Source organism: Carassius carassius, chromosome 17 (genome assembly GCF_963082965.1).
Source record: "Carassius carassius chromosome 17, fCarCar2.1, whole genome shotgun sequence".
Lineage (NCBI taxonomy): Eukaryota > Metazoa > Chordata > Actinopteri > Cypriniformes > Cyprinidae > Carassius > Carassius carassius.
In genome coordinates this window covers 8,306,909-8,331,146 of record NC_081771.1, presented here as the reverse complement: position 1 = coordinate 8,331,146, position 24,238 = coordinate 8,306,909, and the positions used below count along the sequence as shown (strand labels likewise).

The 24,238-nt window shown below is 39.0% G+C and overlaps 1 protein-coding gene across 6 annotated transcripts; it reads left to right on the top strand.

The window, feature by feature from the left end:
- The first annotated feature begins 1,063 nt into the window (after positions 1–1,063).
- mst1ra (macrophage stimulating 1 receptor a) lies at positions 1,064–24,001 on the top strand. 6 transcript variants are annotated; one of them, XM_059570672.1, is made up of 21 exons: positions 1,064–1,186; positions 2,222–3,477; positions 11,201–11,374; positions 12,106–12,228; positions 12,381–12,551; positions 14,515–14,675; positions 15,124–15,259; positions 17,768–17,904; positions 18,036–18,206; positions 18,305–18,398; positions 18,476–18,685; positions 20,118–20,264; positions 20,360–20,513; positions 20,669–20,758; positions 21,294–21,476; positions 21,591–21,671; positions 21,768–21,949; positions 22,329–22,438; positions 22,583–22,748; positions 22,882–23,018; positions 23,487–24,001. In XM_059570672.1, the coding sequence occupies exons 2-21, from the start codon at positions 2,281–2,283 to the stop codon at positions 23,701–23,703; spliced, it is 4,041 nt and encodes a 1,346-aa protein (XP_059426655.1). In that variant the 5' UTR covers positions 1,064–1,186; positions 2,222–2,280; the 3' UTR covers positions 23,704–24,001. The 6 variants fall into 6 exon arrangements, with proteins under 6 accessions (XP_059426655.1, XP_059426653.1, XP_059426654.1 ...); XM_059570670.1 differs by having other exon boundaries at positions 21,270–21,476; XM_059570671.1 differs by having other exon boundaries at positions 20,666–20,758.
- The last annotated feature ends 237 nt before the right edge of the window (positions 24,002–24,238 follow it).

Below are 24,238 nucleotides of genomic sequence, written 5' to 3'. Positions count from 1 at the left end.
CTACTCGTTCTGGCAAACAGACACACGCTAAAGAGATCGGAACAGACCCCAAACAGAGTTTGAGCTGACAAAAGGAAGTCTGGATGACCTCTGTGCCTCAACTGGCTTTCCAAAATGGGCTGTTTAGGCTAATAACAGGCTGAGCTGTTCTCAAAAACAGTAATGAACAGAGAAGTATACTTTCTCTGCAAATTTAGAAATTTCTCTTTCAAGCAAAGTAACACTAGTTCCAATGCACATGTAACTGATATTACATGTGTAACTATAATCAATTACATCAGCATCTACATTTGCTATTTGTGCCATTTGTGTTTTATTGCACTGGCATAAATTACTGACACATTTCATGCATGTTTTAAGTATTGTTTAATATTTTGCAACATAAAAAATACAATCTAGAGAGTGAGTAGGTATATTTTATAGAATATTGTTTTAATTTATTCATTTTCAAACAGGAATACATTTGGATAGCATGTTACAAAAGCATTCTTAATTTAGGATATGTTGTTTAAATGTACAGGTTGTGGCGCCACCATGTGGAAACTGTGTTTCCCAAACCCGCATTTTGGAAGGATAGTTTCAAACCTGAATTTGAATATATCGGTAATAATATTATAATTTTAATATAATATAGTATAGTACATAGCAAATATTATATAAAGATAAAATAATAAATAGAAAACTAGATATATAAATTAGCGAAACCAATGTGGCAATATAAACCTTTAGTTAATGTATATATGTGTGTAGGTATGGTGTAACGTGGATTGGATGCTGGCTAACATTTCCATTACATTTATTAAAATGAATACTGACGTAACCCAGCAGCCCACACCCCAGAAGAGTTTATAGCCTGAATGGAAACTATGCTCTGCATTCCTTCAAAAAAAAAACACATTGCTCTCAAAAACACAAGCCGAGGAAATCCAAATGTTTGTAGACATACATTTTATATCTGCTTAAATGCTATTTAGACAAGGAAAGGGGTGTGCCTGACTTAATTTTAACTTTAATCCCTGAGGGGATGTTTAGGTTGGGGAAGGATTGAGCAACATAACTTCCTTATGAGGTGTTTAGGCGTGTTCTGTGAATGGGGCATTGACCGCGTTCTCTATCTAACGCTAATACAGGTCGAAACTGTCCTGTACGAAGAAACCAGTTCATCTTGTGAGATTTTTCCTCTCAGGTAATTACAATTTAAAGAACAACCACTGTTACCGTTTGGGAGTTTGACGTTTATGTGCGCACGTTCACTCTTCATTGGATTTCAGGGAAAGAGGTAAAAGGCCACAGGTGAGCCTCAGGTAAATTCACATGCTTTTTATAATCAAAAATACATTTTCTCCTTTTAGTGCTTAGACGTTTTGTAACATACACGCGAAACAGGTAACATTTTAGTTATCATTTCTTTGTATATAGGCGAGCTAGTCTAAATGTATTTTCAATTCCGTGAAAATCAAAGCTGCGTACTCTGTGACATGTTTGTTTATCGCTTGTTATAAATTGCGAGTTGCTTATTCATTTTTTTTGACAAGAGATTTGAGTTTATGTTGGCTACTTTCCTAAAACCTAAATTACAGTGAAAATCGTCGTCTCAAAGATAAATTGCGTAATAATTCAGTCATCTTATGTCAAATGCACAAAATTCCCTAACCATAGTTTCCATAACCAAAAATTAAAGTACCAAACATAGGAACGCCTTCAAGCTGTGTTTATTTATTTATATTATTGATAACAGTGGTGACTACCAGGTTACTACAGTTTAACTAGCCTATAGTATGGTGTTAACTAATAAAATGTTTTTTTGGATTCGAGCAGCCAAATGCATAATGTAGTCTGTTTTGGTGGAAACTATGGTTTGCTGTGTGCTAAGTATTTGTATGATGCATAATCTTTTAGCTATAACATACATATTGTACAAAATTAATCCCATTAAACTGAAATGAAAACATAATTTCATCATTTTATTTTAAAAGTAAAATTTGGTGTCAAAATTTCATCACACTTTAATTTCAGTACTGGAAATCAGAGTTTATTTATCAAATACTATATAATAAAAAGCCCTTTTTTTCATTGTTGTTCTTAGTAGTCTTTTTGCCAAGTTACTGACAAGATACTGCAAACAGACGGAATGAATGTTCTGGCATAACGGCAAAAGCATTTTTACAGTGTACATATTAATTTCTCTTTCTTCTGTTTTTGTCTTTTTTTCTGTTCAAAGGTTATCTTGATCATGTGTTTGGAGTAGCAGTGAAGTCTTTTCACCTCAGGACAGCAGAGATGCTCATCAGCCCCAGGACCTTGTTAAAATGTGTCTGGTTGCAGATACATCTGACCTGTGCACTGAAATCTTGTCCTACAGTCCCGCAAATGAATGTAAACTTTTCTGTTACCTACCCTGTCTCTTTTTTCCAAACTGCAAAAGCCATACAGAACATAGTTGTTAATGAAAATTTTAATGAGGTTTATGTGGCCTCTAAAAATGTGGTTGAAGCCTTGGACAAAAATCTCACCAAACTATGGAAAATAAGAACAGGGCCAGTTGGCAGTTCAGATTGTGAAACCTGTCATTGTGATATTGAGAATGAACCGGGAACACCACTGGACACAGATAACCAAGTTCTTATTTTAGAGCCTCAGGGCTATTTGGACTACCTGTATGTCTGTGGGAGCACACAGTATGGAGTCTGTAACATGCTTGAACTAAATCAAACCGGAAGCCCCTCAAACACTAAATGTTTTTTTGATAAAAGGGCCAACTCACACTTAGATTGTCCTGACTGTGTTGCTAGTCCTCTGGGAACAAAGGTCAGCGCGGTCAATGATGGGTTTTCAACGTATTTCTTTACTGCAGCTACCATCGATACCAACATTGCTGGATCTTTTGGCAAACAGTCCCTTTCTGTTCGTCGCTTGCTTGCCACAGAAGATGGATTTGACAGCCAAGTGAAGGGACTGACAGTTCTTCCTGAATTACAGGATACATTTAAAATCGACTACATCTATACGTTCTCTACGCAAGAATATGTGTATTTCTTATCTGTACAGTGGGAGAACCCAATGAAACCAAACACCAAGTTACAGACCCATCTGGGACGGCTGCCCATCATGGACAGCGAGCCTTGGATGTACAGGGAAATTCTTCTGGAGTGCCGCTTTGAGCCCAAACGCAGGAGAAGGAGCTCGTGGATTAAGGATATTGTGTTCAACTCAGTTCAAGCTGCTCATTTCGGTACGGCAGGCAAGGAGCTGGCTGAGGAACTAAGAGTGAAAATGGACCACCCAATTCTTTATGGGGTGTTTGCTGAAACAGATGAAAAGGGGAATCCTATCAGAAAGTCTGCCTTATGTGCATTTCCAATAGAGGAGGTGAACAGTGAGATTAAGAAAGGGGAGGAGTCCTGCTGTTCAAATCGGACGGAGCGGCTCTCTCGGGGATTGTGCCATTTTCAGCCCTGTGAAATGTGCCCACATGAGGTGAGTTTTTGTGACAGTCTCGGGCGGTAATAGTGGAGCACATGAAGGATAGATGTGAGGCACTAACACTGTTCAAGGTCTCCATTAATTCATGAGTATAGTAATTTAATGTGTATATATTTTGAAAGCATTGAATCGTTTTAGAAATCGCGATTCATTTGATTCTTAGCGTTTTAAATCGATTACTGTCCAAGATCGGCAATTCACGATTCAAAAATCATGTTTCAAGATCGATGCATATGAATCATCAGGGTTTGTAACCGATGCATCGAGAAAACGAGTGAATCGTTACACCTCTAGTTCCTAGCATATCAGCCTAGAAAATCTCAACTTTTGATTTTCCGTCTGTCTTAGTACACGATGTAACTACAGAAGAGTCAAGTTTTAAATAGGAAAAATATAAAAATTCTTTGGTTATTTTTGAGCGAGATGCCAATGGTCTCATCAGATTCTGTGATCTATGATAAGCTAAGCTAAAAGTGCTACTGCCAGACACGGAGAGTGACTGAAAGGATTAAAAAATGATAAAACGTACTCGGTTACTAACGTAACCTTGGTTCCCTGAAATACGGGAATGAGTACTGCGTTGAAGACGCTTATGGGAAAAACTCCTTTTTTCTCCTGAACTGAAGCCTTATTCAATCACGCAGTGAAAATGCATGGCCATTGGTTCGTGCAGTGTTATTAAAAAAAACCAATGGCTCGGCAGCGGTGCTGCACGAACCTATGGAAGCGAAGCCTGCCAAAGCCTGCCAAAATGGGCGGGGGATCTGGCTATATATTGGCCGCTTCGCCACAGGAATTCAGGTTACTTCGACTGAATAGACGACTGAGTCGTGCAGCCTTTTTGCATGGCAAGGAACGCAGTATTTCAGGGAACCGAGGTTACGTTAGTAACCGAGTTCAATACTTCACTCATACTGCGTCGAAGACGCTTATGGGAACCCAGTATAATCACGTCATGCTAAGAAGTGGGGATGACCAACGCAATCATACTGTGATACCGTGATACCAATATATGATTATAGCAACTAGGAGCAGAATAAGCTCAATGAGGTTACGTCTGGCCTAGCCTGTTCATCCCGTGTTCGTATCGCCTCAGTACCAAAGGGACCGAGTGCATACGAGCAGAGTTTGAGTCTTGGGCAAAGAATGGCCAAGAGCATGCAAATGAGGAACAAAAAGGTGACCTTTACACAGAAAGTACCCTAGCATGAAGTGCCGGGACGTCTAGATTATAAAATCTAGCAAATGTGGACGGCGAGATCCAACCAGCCGCCGCACAAATTTCTGCGATAGTCACACCACTAGACCATACCCAGGACGAAGACACTGCTCTCGTCGAATGGGCTCTTACTCCAATTGGGCTTTGCAGGCCCAAAGAAGAGTAGGCTGCGTCCACAATCCACTTCGAAAGCCTTTGCTTTGAGACCAGTAACCCTCTGGCACGGTTTCCAAAGCATATGAAGAGCTGCTCTGATCGCCTTATCGGCGCAGAACACTCTATGTAGACTTTTAGTGCCCTCACTGGGCAAAGCAGATTCAGCTCTTGATCGTCTTCTGTGTTTTGTAATGCAGAAGCGCCGTCTCATGAGGGCACGGTTCAGATGTCTTAAAGGATCACTTCACCCATTTGCATTTAGCTTTGTATTGTTAGAAACCCAGTCATATATTATAATGATCATGGATTTTTCCTTTATTTTTCCCTGAGATGGGAGAAATAAGGATTTAAGTGTTTTACTTCCTGCTTATTATGACGTAAAAATAGTCATTTTGCTAAAAGTCAAAATTCATTGAAAAGTGTAGAGACTACACACACTAGCTTATTATTATTCCAGGGGGTGGGACCCACTCACCCTACAGGCCTATTACAGATCAGTGGGTGCGACTAAACTTACAGAAACGAAAATCCGCCATCTTGTTTGGAAGCTATGTAGCTAAGCTAACAAGCGCTTATGGAGTCAGATTTACGAGAATGGCTGGAGGAACAACTCATGATATGGAAGAAGAGGATTTTCAAAGTCTGTTGCTCGAAACAGATGTTCATGGCTATCTATACGAGCCACAATATAGCGCAGAGCAGCTGAGGCTGATGGAGGAACAGGAGGCGGCGGCTGCAGCCGAGGCCGGAGACCTGCCTGTCGCGTCCGAGGAGCCCGGGCGTGCTCGAGCTGGTGCGGACTGGTGGTGCCTGTGCTCTCGTTGTGCGCCTATGGACACAGAGCTAGAGTCCGTCTGCTGCCAAGAATTTGAAAGATGCCAATTTCTCCTCAAAGAAATGTCTGAGGCAGACAAGGACATGGATGTTTGTGTTGTGAACCATCCTAGTTTCACCCCGCATATGGACAGAGGCGTCCTGGAGACATATTTCAGGAGCTGTGCAAATGTGTTGCATTGTGGGAGTTGTGGTTTTCCATACAAATGAGCCCTAAAGTTACTTTCTGTAATAACTCTGTCAAAAAGGCACCAAATTCGAAAATTTTAATAGATTTCGACTACATATATGACCCACTTTCAATGAAGGTCAATGTTCCCACGGGTGAAATGCTCCTTTAAATCGAGGATGGGGCGCAGCCCGCCATCCTTCTTGGGAACTAGAAGTAACGGCTGTAAAACCCTGAGTCGCGGTGCGCTGGGGGAACAACTTCTATAGTTCCCTTCACCAGCAGATTTTTATTCTTCGGCACGAAGAACATGAGCGTTCTCATTGTGCACCAAAGTGGTGACCACCCCGCGAAAGCGTGGTGGTCGTGCGAACTGAAGGGAACAGCCGTGTTTTATTATTCCCATGAACCAATCTGATACCCCGGGAATGGCTTGCCATTGTGAGGCCCGGATGGACAGAGGTTGGATTAACTGGAGTGTTTGTCTGCCGTTTTTTTTTTTTTTGTGTGTGTGCGCTATAACAGCACTTTGCTGTCTGGGTGCTAAAAAGGGCCCATTGTTTGCAGCAAAAACAACTTCGTCGACACCTGGAGATGGACGGCAAAACACACGGGGCAGTTTGGGGGGTGGTCCGGCCGCAGCAAGACTTAGCCCCCTCCTCTTTCTTACCTGTAGATCAGGATGACGGCGGCGGCGCAGGGTCCAACATGCATTTAGGGAACCGAAACCATCTGGTGGCCGAGCGAGAACGGTGTCGGGGCTCGGATTCCACAGGCTGGGCAGCGGCGGTAGCAGCGGGTACTTGCTTGGGAGGCTGACGAGTCGGCACCTGTCTGGGGCGACTGGCAGTGGCATATGAAGCGCGTTTTGGCAAGAAGTGTCGCATCGCCTGGGATGACTTCTGTGCCTCCGTGAAGTGTTCAGTGAACCCTTCAATCGCTGGACCGAAGAGGCCGCTGGGGGAGATCGGCGTATCCAGGAACTGGGCTCTGTCAGCATCCTTGATCTCCATGAGGTTAAGCCACAAGTTGCGCTCCAGGACGACCAGGTTAGCCATCGAGCGCCCTATAGCCTGTGCAGTGCTCTTGGTAGCACGCAGTGCCAAGTCCGTTGCACTTCTCAGCTCCCTGAGCATGGCGACATCCGGGCCAGACTCATCAGTGGCGGCGAGAAGTTTGGCCTGGAAGACTTGTAGCACTGCCATGGAGTGGAGCGCCGTGGCTGCTTGCCCTGCCGATGAATAAGCATAATAAATTATGATTTATTAATTATTAGCTTTTCATTAATACTCGCAAAGCCCCTGCAGTTCCTATACAAACCCCAGTTTGGAAAACCTTGATGTAATGTTTATGTCATGTTGTTAATTACAATGAATGGAATATATTTTCCTACTCTTTGTATTTTTTATATCAATATGGAACAAGATTATCCTATCTGAGTTAATGTCATAAACAAATTAGGCCAAATGTAATGTAAAAGTAATCAAAAAAATTTCTGATCACATTACCTAAAATGTCGGTGTAATGTAATGGATTATGCAACTAAATCCATTTTTTTGTCATGTAATGTGGAATCAGTAACAGACAGTGTTGGGAAGGTTACTTTGGAAATGTAATAGGTTACAGATTACAAGTTACCCTGTTTAAAATGTAATAGTAGTGTAACTTTTTCAATTACTTTATTAAAGTAATGTAACTAATTACTTTTGAGTACTTTTTGATTACTTTTCTAAATTTGTGAAAATTAAATAATAATAAATAAAAGCATATATATCAATTCAAATACAGTTATCTAATAAGCATGTGTCATATTCTGTATAATAAACTCCTGAAACATTGGTGTTTTTTTTAAACTGCTGTCTCTTTGTATATGATATGATGATAGTTTTCTCAAAATAAGTAAAATGCATGAAGTGACAGAGCAGTTCTAGAAATTATGTTTATGTGCTCGTGTACTCCTATATTGAGGCGGCAGAGGTCTGCGAGCTTCAGTAGGCCTATGTGTAGTAAATGAAACCATGTATTTGCCATTAATTTTCAGGAGGGGCGGACTGGGAAAAAAATTCAGACTGGAAAATTCAAACTCATACAAACAAATTCATGGACAAAACTATTTTTTTTTTTATGGACCTGACATAAAAAAGGTTTAAATCTTTAATTTGGGGACATGCAAAATAATTAAAAGTTCTCTCCTGAACTGCACCTTCACTTCCATTTTTCTCTTCAGTCTCTTTATTTTGCCCTGTTATCCATCTCTCTCATGACTTTAATACTCAAGATTGAACAAAACTATACTTTACAATACAATACTCTTCAATACTACAATATGTTTATAGAAAAATCCTAATACTGTACACGAGTCATGTTTTTCCCTTACAAAAATTGACCATGCTTTTATTAGCCTTTATAAAAATACAATAACCTTGTTTTGTTTTTTATTTTGCAAATGGATTTGTATTTATTTTTAAATAATTAAATTTGTAAAATAATTTTACATTTTTGGTTACCACAGTTAAACAATAGTAGCTAAACATTTTCTCTGGGTTTATAGTAAAATAATAAAACGTTAATAATAACGTTTATAATAATAGTATAATAGTATTTTGAGTGATGACTGATGAGCAACGTGCTGCTGCTTGATCAAATAAATAAAAAAACAAAGACAAAAAAGCATCTTTACAGATGAAACTGACCTGAAACCCTGAACAGTAGTTCTGCTTCTCTGCTCCAGCTGTGCGCTTCCACAGTCCACTCTATTTTCTCTTTCTCGCATTGATTACTCTGAGTCTAATCCAAATCGTTTGGCGGAGGCGCGGAGAGCGCGCGAGTCATGACTAACACTTCATGACTTTTTAGAGATTTAATTATTAAATGGCGGATTCGCAAATGATCGCTTTAGTACATTCGGCAGGCAATTATACAATAATAATATTAAAATAGAGGACCAAATCGGCTGCCAGGCCACCGGGAATTGTCCCGGTTCTCCCGGTGTCCAGTCCGCGCCTGATTTCCACAGACACGCGGAACGTGCAAGTCATATATTGCATTTTTGGAGCTTAATATTCACAGACACTAGTCGATGTCATGTTTTGATTCAAGTGTACTGACCTACTTTTGATTTAGTCATCCAAAATGTGGGATATTCCGTCCGCGTTAGGCATTTCGTTTTTATGACTGGATTCTATGAACCAGACTGTATTTCCGCATCCCGGAAATTATTAGGGCGTATGTCTCATAATAGTCAGTGCAATTTGGGAAAGAAATCAGTTAAATCTGTATGTGGATGTGTGTAAATATTCAAATGTAATCCCCTTTTTAATCGTTAAAAATTTCATAAGTAACTGTAATTTAATTACTCATTTTTTCTTAGTAACTGTAACTAATTACAGTTACATTAATTTTGTAATTAAATTACGTAACGCCGTTACATGTAACTAGTTTCTCCCCAACACTGGAACAGACTACCGTTTCTAAGGAATCTACCCAGCTCAGTCTATAGGTGATACCCAACGGGGATCTAAAGTGTATTAGTCGAGTATTGTTTAGCAATTGGGCTGGTTTGAACAGCTTAGAAATGTTCTTAATGCCCTAGCAACCCCCCAAAAACCATAGCATTTGCCCCAGAACACACTAGGAACCCTATGAGCCCCTTAGCAACATAGAAACCACGCCCTAGTAATGTTACAGTAACTTCCAGAACACTCTGCCAAAACCATCTTAGTTATTCTCTTTCGTGTACATTGTCCCCATATTGTGTTATTTAAAGGGTTTGTATAATTGGTCTTGTTTATATTTCACAACCTATACCTTAAAGGAGTGGACCATAGAATATTTGATAGTTAGTGAAGCCAGTTTCAGGAAATGACTCACAAAAACATTTGGTTTTCGTTTAAACTCATGTGTGGCTGCACTTGCTCAGGGATCACTCTGTGAGAGTCAGGCTTTATCATACACTGTTATTTGATTCCAGCCGCCACATGCTCGTACATGAACTGTAATACGTCACGCAATACCTTACTGTTAGACTGAACTTTCTGTGGCAGATAGTTGTGTTGAGTACAGTCTTAAACAGGCAATGAGCCAGAGGTGATAAATCAAGAAAAGCATGTAGTGTCAGGATGTTCAATACTGACGTCAACAGTTTGTTTTTAACCAGTCGAAACAGGGATCCTGAGGAGGTTGGCTGAAATAAAACCAAATTTACAATGCAATGTCCTGTAGTTATAAATATGTATTTTAACATGTCCATTGTTAATACTTTCTGGACATTCCACCATGTACATCTGATTTACATAGTTTTTGTGTTTTTCCATTAATATTTAACTTTTTTTATACATATTTTCCTAAATATTTTAATCCGTTTATCAGTTGTTCTGGAAAAATAAAATCGTTCATTATTTACTCAACGTTCCAAAGGGAAATTCTGAAGAATGTGCTGATAACCACTGGATCACCAGGCTGGAGAACTGAACAGTTTCAAAAGCACATAATTCTGACAACAAAAGAATAATTGATGTTATGAACTCTTATGAATTTGCCTCCTTGATGTAGGTCCAGATTTCCAGTGAACAATAACTAAAATTAATCTCACAGTTATCATATTATTTCAGAAGAATTGAAATATCACAAAACAACTTTAATTATACTTTTAAGGTATCTTTAAATCTTTATTGAAACATTGGAAAGTTAGAAAACTTTAACATTTGTTTACCATGGGAGCAAAAAAGTCAACATAAATGGTATGACATCTGCTCTTAAGCTTATTCATTTCTATAGCAATGGAAATGAAATCCTGACTGGACAGTACATGTTTACTTTCTAATTATTCAGTGAGTGCTACCACTAACAGACTGCACATATCTCTCAAATCTTAATTTGGTACAAGGGTTCAAGCTTTAGGGGCAGGAAATAATTTATTACTGCCAGATGGTGTCTGTAGCCTTCCGTTTACAAGTTGTTGCTTCCTTTTCACTGGGGTTGCTGTTAAAGTATATTTTTTTTGTCACAGTGTCACCCTTTTGAAGTCAGTAAAAAAAATCTGAAACAAACATGGCACAGGAAATGGACAATGAGGAATAATGTTCACATTTGACAAAGTGTACAATAATGTTGCTGTTTTTTTAACAGTCCATTGAGCTTCAAATGCAGGCAGAACATATAGAGTGTATATTGTTGCAATTACTGATTATGCAGTTTTCATTTTGTCAGATTGGCACTTTCTGTGTATTCTTTAAAAAAAAAAAAAACAATTCTTGCAAAACAATGAAAAGTTGCATGAAAATGTTTTCATATTCTTTAAATATATCTATTCACTCAATATTTTGTTTTATTTTGTCTAGAACCCAGATGATTTGAAATGCTACCGTATGCCCACAATGGTGGCAAAGCCTTTCTACAGAGTGGACTTCTTCAATAGGCAGATGAACAATGTGCTCTTTACTTCTATTCTGGTGACTACCATTGAGACCAAGACTGTGGCACACATCGGCACGGATGATGGAAGGCTTTTGCAGGTTATTAGGGCTTTTTTTGGCGGTAGAAACTAAATCCATTTTAATGATTGGGACCTTACTGAAGTTTAATGGGGAGCTAGCATATGTGTTGCTGAGGTCTATTTAAAGTGTTTCAGACACCAATCTGTCATCTCATTCCCCCTAAATAGTCATTTATATTTCACAATTCTTTTTTCTGAGGTGTAAACTCAAAATTTAAAGGGAAAATGTCAGAATTGAGTGGTATTCACAATTAAAAAAAAAAAAAAAAAAATGAAAGTTTATATCTTGCAGTTCTGAGAAGAAAAGTCCACATTTTCCAAAGTCCACAAAGTAAATAAAAATCAGAATTGTGATATAAAAAGTTGCTATTTACTTTTTTTTTTTTGTATTCCGTGGTGGAAAAAAACTGAATTGCAACATGTAAAAATAATATCTCGTAATTCTGACCTTTTAAATAAGATTTGCAAATTATATATTGCTTAATTGCAACTGCATAGTGGCTTCCACTGAATCCTATCCCTATTCATAGTTAGCCCATACTGTATCTTTCCTGCAAGTCAGTGGCCAATACGATCATAAGCCAGGCTTTTGTTGGCTCCCTTAAATGGGATGGAAACAGTGAATAATTTTTGCTCTTTTAAGGACAAATATTGTGTATATTTCATAATTGTGTACCTGAGACTATGTATGCTGTGTAGTTTTGACTGTTGACAGACCAAAAAAAAAAACTTTATACTTTTACTTTTCAGGTTATTCTGAGCAAATCGTCCCTTGTAGTGTTTGCCAACTACTCTCTTGTGGAAGAAATGCAGAAAGTGTCACAAGCTGCTGTTCGTTCTTCCGAGTCTCTGCTCTTTGTCGTTGGAAACAAGGTATGCACATGTATTCTGTACAGTTCAAAAGCTTATCAGCCATCAGTAGTGAATTAAAGGTTTAATGTTTAAAATATACAGACAAAAAGTGACTCATAGTTTTCATCTGCATTTTCCTGTCAAACCTGTCTCTCTTCATCTTGTATGTGCAGCTGATAAATGTGTCTCCCAGAGGTCCAGGCTGTGCCCATTTCCTTAATTGTTCAGTGTGTTTAGCAGCCCCCAAGTTTATGGGATGTGGCTGGTGTGATGGAGTCTGTTCCCAGATGCATCAGTGTAAGGATCAGTGGAGTAGCAACTCTTGCCCTCCATTAATCACCAAGGTAACACATTGCATAATTGGGCAATAAATGTCACAATAAACTGTCTGTCTTTTAAGTTTGCGTTTCTAATATACAGTGAGTGTGAACTGATAATATGAAGGCTGCTTCAGAGTCATTGTAGTCATTTCAGGGCAGGGCTGTGTTAACAACCACAGAATCTGTTGGACTTTCACCCCTGTCTCACACTGGACGGAATGCCAGCTTTGGCTGTGAAGTCATTTGAGTGAAACATGAAACCTTTATTTTTTTAATATGTTCCACATATATTAGATAGTAAAATTAAATAAAACAAACAGAAGTATGAAAATTGTGTAGTGACACAATAGTACGATGCTATGCTGAGCATTTGTTTGCTGTTACTTTGTTTCCCAGTACTTAGAAAAAAATATTTAAAATTAAAATCTTTAAATAAAACTTTAAATAAACTATACAAAAGTCTTATACTTCCATGATTTCTACAATGATATCTGAAGGACTGGACTCTGGAGTAATGACTGCTCAAATAAATAAATTACATATCAAAATAGAAAATATAATTGTACATTGAAGTAATATTTCAACTTTTTGATGTTCTTTTTATTAAACATTTATTTTTGTCATATTTCCTTTATAATTATAGGACAGTATCATAGCTCAATGGTGCTGTAACTTGGCGCACTGCCCACAAGGCTATTGGCGCTAGGGATATGCCGGTATAAAATTTTCCTGTTGCGATTAATTGCTCATGCTTTTATCACAGTATACGGTGTTATCACGTTATTGAAATTTAGTTTCAAAAAGGTGTCATAATACAGTTTAACAGGTTAAATAACCGTTTTTTAACAAAAAATAACTGAACATTTAAATAAAATAAAGCAATACAGAAAAATATATAAAGTTAAAAGTTTCACACAGATTAAAGTGCAAAAGAACTATAAAGACCTATAGGTATCACTTTAAAATAAGACCTCGTTAGTTAACCATTAACATTCACAATGAGCAATAGCTACATTTGCTACAGAAGTTATGAATCTTTGTTAAAAAAATACAAGTCTTAGTTCATGTCAGCTCATTAAATAACACAGTTGCAACTTTCGATTTTAACAAGTTTAACATGTTTCGAACATGTTATTAAATATTGGAATACCTAAGATTAATGAATGTTCAGAAGAATTTTTCATTGGCAGTTTATGTTAACTAATGAATTAACTAATGTTAACTATGTTAACTAATGAAGCCCTAATGGAAAGTGTGAATTAACAATAAAGAACCAAAGCTCTAGGGCATGATGTATTCCAGATTAAAATAAAATTTTTTGAAAATAAATAGCCTATTAAGTCTAAATATGTAAGTATTTGGCTGTGATGAACACCATTGCAAATCCACAATTTTTAATGGCTATTTAAATATGTTTTAGAAAGTAGTGCAGCTGCTTTATTTGTGGGGTTTCCAGAGTAAAGGATGCTTTTTTCTGCAGTTTAGCGCCATCTGCTGTCAGAGAGAGAATGTGCTTACATTCAACTTGTTCCCCCATGTGCTTCTCATGCATGCTTGTTTACAGGCACAAGCTCTTTCAAGCAGCATACAGCAGTGTTGTGTATTTTGACCAGTTGATGGGAATAGTATTCTTAAAATACATTCCAAATTTTGAATAATGTGTAATATATAAATATTCACAGTATTTAGAAGTGCCCACGATAATAAGATCGTGCATATTAAATACCGTGATATCTCGCATTACCGAATACCGGCACATGTCTAATTGGTGCTGACTTCACAATATTACAATTTTTACTGTATTTCTTATTAAATAAATGCATCCTTGGTGAGTGTAAGAGACTCCTTATAAAAACATTAAAAATGTACCAAGTTTTATTTGTCTGTGCAAATTTCAAGCATCTAAGCATAAGCATTTAGTTTAAAAAGCTATTAAGAACTTTATGTATAACCCTAAAACTAGATTTTTTGCACTTTTTCTTTTCAGTTTTTCCCCAGCACAATGCCCTCAAATGGTAAGAGTGAAATCACTCTTTGCGGCTGGAACTTTCAGTCAGCTTCCCAACCTGCTATCACTCAAACCTCTCATCAGGTTTATGTGGGAAAAAGTAGCTGCAATGTTATACCAGAAAAAAGCAGGAGTTCACAGTAAGTAACACATACACATTTTAGTTTCTCCACAAAAAAAAAAAGATAAATACAGTTCTTTCCTATTGAAGCAGGGAGTTGTGGCAGATGGATATCAAAGAGAGATTGGGGATTTTTGTCATTTTTCCACCCAAAAATATCCAGTACCCTTTAGTTTATGAGACAGATAACCTTTGTAACCTCACACATACATATGTGTTGTTATTTTAGTATTATTTATATACTATTATAGTGTTTATTAATATTTTGAATTAGCTTTTATTTTTTTAATATCAGTTCTTATAGTAATTTTAGTTATAGTCTTTTTATTAGTTTTTTTTCTAATCTATAATTTATATGATATTTTATGGCAGGTTCATTTCAATGAAAAAATTTTTTTTTTAAGACTTTTGGTTAACAATAACAACATGAATGTATTAATAAATGTAATTTTTCATTCTTCATTCAGGCTGGTATGTAGGATTGATGGTGAAGTGTCAGGCCCAGAGCAAACTGTTGATATAACAATACAAGTGGATGAAAAGAGCGTGGAAAGTGGATACTACATCTCTGGGAATGCTAGCATACAAGGCTTCAGTTTTGTGGTAATGAGCAAAACATTCTCAGTCTGTCAAGTTCAAGTCTGCTTTATTGTCAATTCTTCCACATGTACAGTACATACATACATAGAATAGAAATTGTGTTACTCTCAAACCCCGGTGCATACAGATAACATTAACATTAAAGCCTAAAAATCTAGATCAAATATAAAATGTAGATACAACTATACAATAAGGGAATGTTAAAAAAAGACATATAATACAATTAAAAATAAAGTTAAATAAAGCAGCGCAAGGCAAAAGGCAGATTGCAAATCAATGAAGTGAACAACAGTGCAGATAAAAGGTTTTTAGTGCAAAAACAAAAGCTCATTAAGTTTGATTAAAGTGGTAAAGGGCTCAAGAGCAGTTATTTTATTTAACTGATTGATGAGGTAGTGGAATGATGTCAGTTCCATGGAGAATGAGGTAGTGAGCAGACCAATGCTGCACAAGGTGACTGGTGCATGTCATCGTATATTAGTGTGTGTGTGTGTGTGGGGGGGGGGGGGTTCATAGTTCAGTGGTGCCTGGGGGAGAAGAGGGGAGGGGGGGCAAGTTCGGGAGTGAGTTCAGCTTCCTGATAGCCTGGTGGATGAAGCTGTCCTTCAGTCTGCTGGTCCTGGCCTGGAGACTCCGCAGTCTCCTCCCTGATGGTAGCAGACTGAAGAAGCTGTGTGACGGGTGAGTGGGATCACCTGTGATGCAGAGCGCTTTGCGGGTGAGACGTGTTCCGTAAATGTGCTGGAGGGAGGGGAGAGAGACACCAATGATCTTCTCAGCTGCTCTCACTATGCGTTGTGAGTCTTTTGGCAGGATGCGTTGCAGGCTCCATACCACACAGAGATGCAGCTCGACAGGATGCTCTCGATGGTGCCTCTGTAGAAGGTGTACATGATGGGGGCGGGGCTCTGGCTCTCCTCAGTTTGCGGAGGAAGTAGAGCCGCTGTTGTGATTTCTTGGCCAGTGCTGCTGTGTTTTCAGTCCAGGAGAGGTCCTCTGTGATGTGCACACCCAGGAACTTGGTGCTGCTCACTCTCTCCACAGTCGCACCGTTGATGGTCAGAGGAACATGCTGAGTGTGTGCTCTCCTGAAGTCTACAACAATCTCCTTCGTCTTCTCCACGTTCAGAGAGAGATTGTTTTCACTGCACCACCCGGCCAGGTGGCTCACCTCGCTCCTGTAGTTTCTCTCATCTTTGTTGCTAATGAGACCCACCACAGTCGTGTCATCTGCAAACTTAATAAAGAGGTTGGAGTTGTGTGATGGTGTGCAGTCATGGGTCAGCAGAGTGAAGAGGAGGGGGCTCAGCACACATCCTTGGGGGGCCCCAGTGTTCAGTGTGATGGTGCTGGATGTGTTGCTGCCGACCCGTACTGTCTGAGGTCTTCCAGTAAGAAAGTCCAACAGCCAGTTGCACAGCGAAGTGTTGAGCCCCAGCTGGATCAGTTTGTAAATAAGCTGTTGAGGGATGATTGTGTTGAATGCTGAACTGAAGTCAATGAACAGCATTCTGACATATGAGTCCTTTTTGTCCAAATGTGTGAGTGCTGAGTGGAGGGTAGTGGAGATGGCATCATCGGTCGAGCGGTTGGACCGATATGCAAACTTGCATGCATGCACTTCATGAGGATGGGAGTAAGTGCAACAGGACGGTAGTCATTGAAGCAGAATGGAGATGGCTTCTTCGGAACTGGAATGATGGTTGTAGTTTTGAAGCATGTGGGAACAACAGCCTGACTCAGTGAGATGTTGAAAATGTCTGTGAAGACATCAGTGAGTTCTGCTGCGCAGTCTTTCAGTACTCGCCTAGGGATGTTGTCAGGGCCCGGAGCTTTGCTTGCATTGACCCTGCTGAAGGATCTCCTCACGCTGTCTGGGGTCAACCTCATCACCTGGTCGCCAGGAGGAGGTGGAGTCTTCTGTGCAGTGGTGCTGTTTTGTTGCTCAAAACGATTGAAAAAGGTGTTCAGCTCATTTAGCAGAGAGATGTTGTTGTCACAGGTCCATGGTGGGGGCTTGTAGTCCGTAATGGTCTGTATCCCCTGCCACAGGTTCCTAGTATCTCTGCTGTCGCTGAATTGATGGGCTATCCTTCTGGAGTGCAGTCTCTTAGACTCTCTGATGCTGCGGGACAGGTTGGCCCTGGCTGTTCTCAGGCCCACCTCATCTCCAGCTCTGAGATGAGCTGACTTTAATGAGCGGTCTGTATGCAGGCATTAGCATGACAGTGATGTGGTCTGAGGCGCCGAGGTGGGGGAGGGGGAGGGCTTTGTAAGCTCCTCTCTGTGTGGTGTAAACAAAGTCCAAAATGTTATTACCTCGTGTTGGAAAGTTAATGTGTTGGTGTATTTAATTACTTAACTTAAATATGGTTTAACACATGGACAGATTATTAAGAAATATTGGATTGTGGTCGTGCTGCTGATGAACTGGTTAAATGAAAGTTCCTCTGTAGTATTTTGCCATTTTAGATTGATAAAGCTCTTATCATACCTCTTATCTCTCATAAGACCCCAGAAATCACAGATATCAATCCAGGCTTAGGACCTAAGATTGGAGGAACCCTGATCACCCTGTCAGGAAAATATCTGGATGCTGGTGGAAGCAGAACGGTCAGCCTTGGAGAAAGAAGTTGCCCTGTTGAAAGGTTATTGTGCCAAGTTATGAAATTCACTGTTTAGGAATTATAAGTCAAGGTTTAGAAATATAAGAGTGCCAGTCTAGTACATTGTTTGTAACCACTGAGTTCTGAGTATTTTCCCACTGTTGTTTCTCCAGCATCTCCAGCGATGGGACGTCTGTTGTTTGTAGGTCTGAAGGTGCTGAGGAGACTTCAGAGGTAGATGTAAAGGTTTTAATTGATGAATCAACTATTTCAGCCACAAAAAAATTCAGATATGTGGTGAATCCTGAGGTGACGACTGTGACGCCCAACTGTGGTTTTAGAAGGTGAGTCAAAACATTCAGTTTTACTTTTAAATTGAGTCTTTAAAAGTAAATTGATAATTTTTTTACTATGTATTTTTTTGGGTCCTGCTACAATGAAGTGGATCAAAAATCACTATCTTCGGTCAGAACCTTGACTCTGTCTCCCAAGCAGTAATTAACTACAAAGGCAACAACACAGCACCTGTGCAAACCGTAGGACTCATTTTTTATTTTGAAGAGCCATGTTTAAATGTTTTAAATGTTGCAACTTATTGAATGCTGTACCTTAGGTGTGTGTTAGTCAAGGGAATCCCAACCAGATAGAGTGTAAAAGCCCTGAATGTGAGGAGTCAACGGGAATCCTCTCTGTGGATCTGGATGGAGCCAAGGAACTCCTGCCTCAGACGTTTACCTGCCATGCTAAGGGAGAACCCATCCCATTTGAAACAGAAGGCAATGTGCTTGAGCTCAGCCCAGGGCAGGACGAAGTCTCACTGCATGTACGTCTCAGTGGTTGCATATATTGTATGGTTATATAGTCTTGTATATGGTCCTAACCAGGGGCAGACTGGGACCAAAAAGTGGCCCTGGACTTTCTGGCCCACAGCAGCCAACCACATAATAACACATTCTCCTAGAACTGACAATTTGCATTCAGTTAACAGATCCATATGAATAATGAATGAAATATAAGTTTATAAAGTCAAACGATAGCTTTATGTGCTGTACAGATGAATTTGAAGTCTTTATTCATTCGAGATGTTCAATAATACATCACCTTTGGATCAGTAATACAAGTTCATGATCCCATTCGTGAACAGATGATTCTTTTGAGTCAATCTTTTAAAATAATCAGTTATTCTGTTGAACGAAACCAGTTTGGAAACCAATGGTTCACAAACTGGATAGATCTGAGGTGCAGGGCTCGTAAAATCGCTAGCCCGACATCTCGGGGCTTTTGTGTTTTCCAGTCGGGTTCCAAAATATATCACCGCCCTGACCAACGGGCTATCTTTAATAGTGATGTAAAATTCCTAACTTGAGCATTGTTCACTCGCTTGAAGGGGTGAAACGGATCGTAGTTGATCGTTTGCACTTGTTTCTAAATCTTGCTGATTCAAGCGTTTTAAACAATTCGCGTGCGTTCGGAGCTTGCACGCACTCGTTCAAAGCACGCGCCGAGAGCAGCATTTCAGACAATGCGTGTACACAGAATTAATTCATCTTTCGCATATCATAACTTCTGAATGAACACATACACACAAAATTATCTCAAAATAATTGTCTCTGCAAGTATTCTCGTAAACACAGTTGGTTATATTTTAAGTGAACGTATACAGTGGCCTGCTGCTCAGAGAAATTCGCTGTACCGGATAAATCTGTCTCTCTCTCTCTGTAAATTAGACGACGTGAAAGGGGGCGTGTTTCAAGATACGCAATGAAGTAGACCAAACTAAACAGGGAGGGAGGGGAAAATACTCAAATGCAAACAACACACTCCTTGTCGGTCGCAGCTGCACACGCGCGAGCGACTCAATCATCCATTTGTGTAGAAAAGAGATGTAATATTATGATTTCCGTTATTAAAAAAAAAAAAAAAAAAAAAATATATATATATATATATATATATATATATATATATATATATATATATATATATATATATATATATATATATTTGTGTACCGGGTGGGCCGGCCCACATTGGCCAGCGGCCCACCGGGAAAAGTCCCGGTGCTCCAGATGGCCAGTCCGCTCCTGGTCCAAACAGAACAAAAACAATTCTGGCCAGAATACATAAAATAGAGAGACATAAAAAAATACAAACAACACAATGAATGATTTACTATAATTAAATTATGACAAAAATTATGACAGTAAGATTATTCTTCCAGATCTATTGTATCATAATCTAATAATTTTTTATTCCAGCACAAAAAACTAGCCCTGGTGTCTGATTGCATGAAAATCATTATGACAATTAATGGAGTGGATTGCAAAGCTACAGTTCTGGACAATGAGATCACCTGCAGGATCCCCAAAAATCTGACTATCACTAGCCAGGGGGCACCAGTTAAGGTCAGAGTCTGTCTATTGAATTCAGTCTTGATTAGTTCAAGTTGGCACCGCTTCTGTCATTCATGATGTGCTGCTGTGTCATGTGTGTTTCTCAGCTGTTCGTGAACGGAGAAGAATATTACATTGGTGTGGTAGTAACTACAAACAGCAATTTTATTATGGGCATGGTGCTGGGCATCTTGGCTGCAATTGGCGCGGGAGCAGCTCTGGCCTACGTAGCCATGGCAAGAGAGCGCAAGAAAAAGAAATGTAAGTGCGTTCTGTCAAAATAACTAAACCTTTTCCAAAATTATATGCTTATTTTTTAATGTTGTAAAAATATTTTGTCATTATAATACTTGAAAGCAGAATTTAAAAAAATGGTGAATGTGCATGTAAAAAAAATACTTTTGTTTGGTTAGCAGCTGCGCTTGCTCAGGTTCGACTATCGTTGCATTCAACTCGCACTGTGGTGGAGAATTATGACAGATCACCTGATGGTGACTACAGAAGAGGTGAGACAACCTAAAATTCAGATCCTAAAGTTTTTTTTTTTTTTTTTCTAAACATCCAGACGGTACCTATAATTGAAAGAGTATGAAGCCCAACTTGGTGTATCTTCATAAAGAGCATCCGATCTTCAATAAACACGAACTGTGCACGAACAGGGAAAGTCATGGCCTAATGGTTAGAGAGTCGGACTTGCAATCGAAGGGTTGTGAGTTTGAGTCTCGGGCCGGCAGGAATTGTAGGTGGGGTTGTGAATATACAGTGCTCTCTCCACCCTCAATACCACGACTTAGGTGCCCTTGAGCAAGGCATCGAACCCCCAACTGCTCCCTGGGCGCCGAAGCATAAATGCCTGCCCACTGCTCTGGGTGTGTGTTCATGGTGTGTGAGTGTGTGTGTGTTCACTGCTCTGTGTGTGTGCACTTTGGATGGGTTAAATGCAGAGCACGAATTCTGAGTATGGGTCACCATACTTGGCTGAATGTCACGTCACTTTCACTTTTCACTTTACTGTAGGTCTGATGGTTTCTCCATTCCAAGGCTCGAGCGCAACATTCTCCAGTCTGCCGTATGCTGGGTCAATGGATTCTGCAGCAGCTCCCTTGATTCAATCTCAGACGATCTCTATGTCCGCTCTCCGGCCAGATCTGTTGGAGGAGGTGAAGAATGTTTTGATCCCACATAATAAGATTAAAATCCAGCATGACCAAATCATCGGCAAAGGTACATATCATAGGGCAATGGCAATCCTTCTGGATTTGCTACATTGCTTTTTCTCTTTCTTACAGTACCTTCTCTTTCTATTCCACACTTGCATATTTCTCAAATCTTTCTAAGGTCATTTTGGAACAGTGTATCATGGATATCTTACTGATAGTGATGAAAAAGAGATCCACTGTGCCATCAAATCATTGAATCGTAAGTACATGAACACTGTTAAATAGGGGTACATTAATAATGAACTTGTGAATAATAGAAAACAAAACAGTAAATATGGTTTTACATTTTTGAAAGGGATCACTGATCTGGAGGAGGTGGAGCAGTTTTTAAAGGAAGGAATCTTTATGAAGGCCTTCCACCACCCTCATGTCCTGTCCCTCTTGGGCATTGTGCTTCCCAGTGATGGACTTCCACTGGTGATCCTGCCTTACATGAAACACGGAGACCTTCGGCATTTTATCCGCTCTGAACAGAGGGTAGCACATTCATTTTATGCTTTGTTACTTTGAATATGAAAGAAAGTCTAAGTTTTAAAAGGGTCAATTTTATTACATGATCCTATCTTTTCCTACATACTACTAGTTATAGCACAAATTAAACATGAATGAAACAGTACAAAACAGAACAAGTATTTGAAATATATTATGTCTCAAATAATTGCTCAAGCAATGTTTTAATCACAAGAAAATGCATCAATAAAACAGCTTGTGAACAATGTCACGTGATGTTAAATATACCTCAAGACATTCTTTGACCATAGATACCCCTCAAGAGCAGCATTACATTTTAATCTAGGTAAAATCATGTAAACTTACTAAACATTTGCATTGAAAAAAATATATCCTTCGTGTTCAGAATCCCACAGTGAAAGACCTGATAGGCTTTGGGCTTCAAGTTGCCAAAGGAATGGAGTATCTCGCAAACAAAAAATTTGTGCACAGAGACCTTGCTGCACGTAACTGTATGTAAGTAAGAGAAGCCACCCTAATTTTATCTGTTAATGTATGCATACACCAAAATGTAACAAACAGCTGATTTGTTGTCTTATAGAAGTACAATGTGTATAGACACAACATATCTAACAAATGTAATGAAACTGCATTTCCTAGGCTGGATGAGTCATTTACAGTGAAGGTGGCTGACTTTGGAATGGCACGTGACGTCTATGATAAGGAATACTACAGTGTCAAGGACAGCAAGAAAGCAAAGCTGCCGGTCAAATGGATGGCTTTAGAAAGCCTGCAGACACAGAAATTCACCACCAAATCAGATGTGGTAAGTTTAAATATTGTATAATCTTTTCAAAACATTTCAAGAATAATGGTATGTATCCAATAAAGTAATTTCCATTTCAGCAGCTAGGTATGATTCTATATTCTATATTTAACATGTATTGTATTCCCTCTAGTGGTCTTTTGGAGTGTTGATGTGGGAGCTGATGACGAGAGGGGCCAGTCCGTATCCTGATGTGGACCCTTATGACATTACAACATATCTAATGCAGGGCCGTCGACTGCTACAGCCACAATACTGTTTGGATTCCCTGTATGATTTTTTTTTTTTTTACCTGCCTTTTATTTGTGAAGGGGTCATATCATGAAGAAACAAATTATCTTTGGCTTTTTAATATTTATGTTATGATATTATGTCTTTTAAAGTATCTTTTTTCTTTGATGTAACTGTCCACATTTACATGTCAGCAACACCTATTTTGCATTCAGAAAACCACAAATAATGGTGAAGTTGTAAAGCAGGATAAATATATTATTCATGTTGTTGTCAAAATATTAAACAAAAAAAGCATATTCTTTTACTAACATTATAAGTTGATCACAATAAAGAAAAAAAATAAAACATTTAATATGATAATAATAATAAATAAATAAAAAACATTTTTTTAGAAACCGCTGTGAAAACCCAACAGAAACACTTAGATTTATATGTAGCTTCATAATTGGCTATAGACTAAAAGACCATAAAGAGTAATTTATCATTTTGGATTATGTATTATAGGTGGTCCATCATGCTGCAGTGCTGGAATCCTGAGCCTGAGAAGAGACCAAATTTCCCTAATCTCGTGAATGACATTCAAGACATCCACTACAGCTTAGAGGGGGAACATTACATCAACCTCCAGATCACCTATGTGAATCTGGACCAGCCTCGGCCCTACCCCCCACTCTCTCCGGCCCCACCTGCTTCTGAACATTCAGACCACTCCTCCACCTGACCCTGGTCTCAAATCAAATAAGCCTGAGCTGCGTTCATCCTGTGGATTCAGCGGCTCATATGGTCCTGTGAAGTGTGGGAACCAAAAAAGCATGCACTGAAGATGATCTGCTGTATTTGGAGAATCCCAATGTGTGTCAAACTGAATGTACATTTTTTTTGTGTGATGGTTATGCTTTTGTGAAGCTTGTGCATGTTAGAGTTGCATGGGCAAACTGGTGTCACATCTTTGGGATTTTTGGCAAATGCACTTTTCAAATGAATTATATATGTTAAATTTTTTTTAAATAATGTTGTTTTATTCTTTCTTAAAGCACATGGAATTGTTTCCTACACTGAATTACAACTGAAAATGTTTGTTATTGCTCATACTATAGTATAACACTGTGTTCTATCCTGGTACAAATTGGCAAAATTCCCATAACCAAACCTTTTTTATGTCCACACTGCCAGTGAAAATGTCACCCTCTCTTTGTCAGTGTTTGATGTTTAATATACATGGGGAGTAGATTTTGGTCCAGTAGACTTTTAGTGGG